General features: G+C 36.1%; 1 protein-coding gene across 2 annotated transcripts in view; it reads right to left on the minus strand.

Annotated features, from left to right (window-relative positions):
* The window catches only part of LOC109063527 (hippocampus abundant transcript 1 protein-like), a 13,812-nt gene extending 9,181 nt beyond the window's left edge, over window positions 1-4,631 (minus strand). The window contains exons 1-2 of one of the 2 annotated variants that reach the window (XM_042718638.1): window positions 4,415-4,631; window positions 2,324-2,413 (exon numbers count right to left, since the gene is read on the minus strand). In XM_042718638.1, coding sequence (XP_042574572.1) covers window positions 2,324-2,413; window positions 4,415-4,498 — 174 coding nt within the window. In that variant the 5' untranslated portion in view covers window positions 4,499-4,631. Of the gene's footprint in view, window positions 1-2,323; window positions 2,420-4,414 lie in introns of both variants that reach the window. The other variant, XM_042718637.1, reaches the window with a different exon arrangement.
* Between the last annotated feature and the right edge of the window lie 269 nt (window positions 4,632-4,900).

Consider the following 4,900-nt stretch of genomic DNA (forward strand, 5'->3'; position numbering starts at 1 on the left):
CTGTATACACATTTAAAGACAAAGTCTTCAGTTCCAAGAGCTCCAAAAGTCTCACAGGGAACATTAAACTTTACTTATACAATAGGCATAGTTAAATCTTGATTCTGCTAGGCTTAAAAAAAAAAAAAAAAAAAAAAAAAAAAAAAAAAAGGCATTCATCGGTTATTTTCTGCACAGCTATAACAGACTTAAATAAAAGAGAAAACTAACTGGTTATTGGTAATTCAATGTTGCTGGTCTGTTGTAAATGACTTCTGTATTGTCCTGTGAAAACGATTCTGCTTTTATATAGGTCAGATTCATACAATGAGCATGGAAATGTAAACAGAAATGTAAATGGTACTTTTCCCCACTCTAAATGTCAGAATGAATGCTGTGAACAGACTGTTCCGTCGCTCGGTTGGGAGATGAAAACAAACCATGTGAACACATTTCACCTGCGGTGTTAGTTTGATATGGCACTCAGATTTTAGGGTGCGCTGAAGCAGAGCTCGACTGCACTGTCTGAAAGAGAAAAACTGTGCTTCTCGCTGAGACATAAGACTTGTCAGTGTGGCATTCAGCTGGAAGGATTTGTTAGGCTTATTAGTGCTTCAGTATCAGAGGCTACTAATCAAATAAACGGCCAGAGCAAAGAGCACAGAGGCGACTTTCTGGCTCAACTGCACCATCTAGCTAAATGCAAATCCTCCTCCCAAATTAGGAAATGAGGACAATGAAGGGACAAAGAAGGGTCAGTTTATTCATATATGAGACATTAAGCAACTAAGGTCTATTTAAATTTCGGCCACTACCAATAGCCAGTAATATAACCTAAAAAAACTGATCACTAGTGAAAATACATTACATTATAATTATTATGTTACATTACTTTTCTACACAAAAAAAAGCAGATTTCAATTTGTTCAGACTTTTGTATGCTGTGGCTGATAAATGATTTCAAGGCTCATATTATAAATCTATATGGTTCTGTGTTTATTCTGCCGAGTTTACGACAGAACAGAGACTGGTTAATTCAGCAGCAAATGCCAATATTTGCCGATACTGATACGTTAACAGACACACTGCACCATACATCCCTAGAAACAACCCTACAAAACAAACAACAAAGAACCAAACATGGAAATATCTGATACCTTACTTTAATAGCAGTAAGATTATATCTTATATTTTTAGTCCTATGCTTACACTATCAGGTCAGTAAGTTTGCAATGTATTTAAGACATTTATAATGCTATACAAAAGATTTCTATTACTGTTCATTTATTTATTTTTTTTTACAATTGAAGAATCTTGAAAAGGGCATCATGGTTTGCACAAACATTAATCAGCACAACTATCAACACTGATAATAGTAAGGAATATTTCTTGTACACTAAATCAGCATAATGGATTTCTGAAGGATCATGTGACACTGAAGGCTGGAGTAATGGCTACTGAAAACTTGACTTTGCTATCACAGGAATAAATTACATTTTAAATATATTAAATAATATTTAACTGTATTCCTGATCAAATAGAATGCAGCCTTTTATTAATTTATTTTATTTAATTTATTTTTTATTTTTACTTTATTACTGTCCCCAAACTTTTAGATGGTGTGTGTGTGTAATATATATATATATATATATATATATATATATATATATATATATACACACATATTAATGCATATTAATATGTACTGAGCTTGGCCTGACTGGTCCAGATTTCACTCAAAGGGGTTGCTGACTTGTACTGGCAGTCAAACCCAACACTGCTTTCAATTCATGCATTATTCAAGAAAAGGAAACTGCAATTCCACTTTGCATGCAGTGTAAATCTCAAGGAAACACCGGTTACAATCAGACCCATGGATCACTTTGAGGCAAAAGGTTGTGCAGCATGCTGTGACAGTACTGGATACAGCGTCGATAACAGTATCATGCTGACCAGCATAAAAACAATTGGCACAAAGATACAAAGTATAACAAAGGATCAGCTTCATTTACAACCATGTGGCCTAACAAATCCTCCAGTTAGCCTTCAGAATAAAAAGTTCATTATTAGCATGATGCCGTTTGATGTTGTTTTAATATGGCTTGGGTCCATTATACTCTGCCGACACAATCAACTAAAACTGAGTGCATCATTCTGCCCTCTCCATTTGATCAGGATTCATTTATTCAGAAATTTGTACAAGGCTTCTCACATCCGGGCAATGGGAAATGTCACTCCTTGTAATGAATACAAAAGGAAGGAAGGATGACTGCAAACATTCATTGCTTGTAATTTGCTCTGATCTGAAACTGTGAATGAGGGCGATGAAGCAAAACTGGTTTACCGTAAGCATGGGAGTGGTGAGCAGTCCCCAGGCGAAGAACTCCAGGAAGATAACCACCACCGCATGGTACACACTGGGCTCTCCAATCCCCTGTGGCTAAAACAAGGAGGATTTACATTACTAATAATGTTACTACTAACAAACAAAATACAGGCTGTAATGTGAACAACATAAAGGAAGCAATAAGGAGGAAGTTTGCACAAGAGAAATACGAGAAGGCTTGATACACAAATATAATATATTTGACTTAACAGATGATTTATTATCATTTATTACCACTAAATAAACAAGATCACAGTTTGCAATAACAGGGTCCAAAGGGCCTACGATGCCAAACTCATTATCTCACACTTACTTGCTTTTTATCTAGTGCACTGCATAAGCTTTCACTTTAGTTTTCACTAAACCAACCCCTAAAAGCCCAAAACTGCCTTGCCATACCCTTACTGAAATTATGCATGCTGACCATCGGAAGTGACTTAATGGTACGTAAGAAAGCCTGAACTCCTGTGTATAATAGCCTGCAGGCTCAATGCTACAGATCATTAGAAAATGGGGAGAGAAAGAGCCGTGGCCTGTGTCGAAGCGGCTAACTATGCAAACACATCTTGAACAGCATGAATGTATTTGTAAAAGCTCTCAATAAAGTTTAGAAGATCAAAATATTAACTGGTGAATTTGAAGAGCTACTGTTGATACCTAGAGTTATTGTGTCAAGCGTTTAAATCGATTTCCAGGAGTCTCAAGCTTGTACAATAAGTCAATGATTAGAAAGCTCTTGTTATGTACAACTTGTTTATGGTACAGTGTAAAACCATCTTACACTTTTTGGAAAATGTGTAGTGTGTTCAAATTACAGATAGCACAGGTCAAAGAAAAAATATTTACTTTCATAGCAAACATATAATGTAGTCTAGCACAAAATTATTATTTTTATTTATAAAAACCTAATCCTTAATTAAACTGAATGTAACATTAAAATAAACAAAAGGGGCTGCACATTTAATCAAATTTAAACTGAAATAGTTATATTTAATCATAATTATCAAAACAAAGGCTATAATTTAATTGAAGTGTTGCATTTGGAAATGCAAAGACAGGTGGTTCACTTTATTTACATTTACATAATTTCCAACATTTTTGTGGACAGACGTTTAGTACTTTTTAGCAATATTAATCAAAAACAAAAGGTCAAAACATTACATGTTAAAAGCTTTCGGGTTTAAATGTTTGAAAGTGAAGAAATTAGGACATACATACACACACACAAACATGTATAGTAACTTGGAACCGTGTATTAGACCATGCAGACAAGCACAGGTTGCAAATCCATGCACAAAACACCATGATTTCAGGGTGTATAACTAAATTTAGTTTTACTTTATAATTAATCTTAATGCTCTTGTAGTCTTTTCAGACATTTTTTGAGAAGTGTTTCCTTAATAGACAATCGTGTCATAGACTATACAGTATATCATGGGAATACATCCTACTTGATCCATTACAATTTGACATCCCATTAGCAGTTGTCTTGACATTTTAAGGCCGAAGCGACTCTTTTTAAAATTGGTTTACAACCAAAACACCATGATAAAACCATACACACATAATTCTTACAGAAAACACATCAGATGAATCAGGTGAACTGTCGGACAAAACATGTCATAAAAAGCATGTTGATTTCTATCCTGATGGGATACCCACTTCTGTGACTGGTGGTCACCATGAAGACTATTTCTCCTACTAAATTATTCATTATCCTAATTTCAAGCTTCCAGTATTTCCAGGTTTTAAGCATAAGGTAACTCACTCGATGTCAAAACGCAAGCCATGATTGATCTGGTTGGCTTTCTCGCCAGCTGGCTTGTTGTTCACTGTTGGCTGCCGAATGAAACGATTGTCTCTCATAAAGTACTGTTCATTTCTTCTCGTAAGTAAGAGGAAATTAAATCACCAGAAGATGTCTGACAGGTTGCAATCGAAACGACCCTCAATATAGAGCTGTTACAGCTCATCCTGTAAAAACACTTGCTTAGCTTGCTAGCCCTGACTAGCATATGGCCAAATGCCACAAAGAAATGTTTTACTCACAGTGCCTCCATCTTTAATGATGATTTTCTTGGCTAGAAGAATGCTGCGGTTCAGCCGCTTTTTCTTCTTTTTCTCTCCAGTCATTGTTAACTTATATCCATTCTTGATTGTGAAAGATGGACCTGCGAGGTGTGGCTAAATATGACTGTTTACCGTTAGCATCCACGCTAAGATACGCTACTTCCTGTCCTCAGTCCTCGCTTCGGGAGTCCGGCCCATATTTCTCAATGCGGGCTTCTTATTGGTCAATGTCATACGGGAGTGGTGTTCCTCGCGATTTGATTGGCTGAGTATATCGTCCGCGCGAGTGAAGCCAAAGTGCTTATTACCATAATCGGGACGGGAACACACAACACAAAACAATGAGGAATCCCTCTGTTTTATAAACTGCTGACTGTTGGGCTGTTTTTATTGTGTTATCCTCCAGACTGGGTTACTCTGGGAAGGTTATTTTGTTATTTTAGAAGAATAAACGACAGTTCAAAA

The sequence above is a fragment of the Cyprinus carpio genome, chromosome B2 (genome assembly GCF_018340385.1).
Source record: "Cyprinus carpio isolate SPL01 chromosome B2, ASM1834038v1, whole genome shotgun sequence".
Classification (NCBI taxonomy): domain Eukaryota; kingdom Metazoa; phylum Chordata; class Actinopteri; order Cypriniformes; family Cyprinidae; genus Cyprinus; species Cyprinus carpio.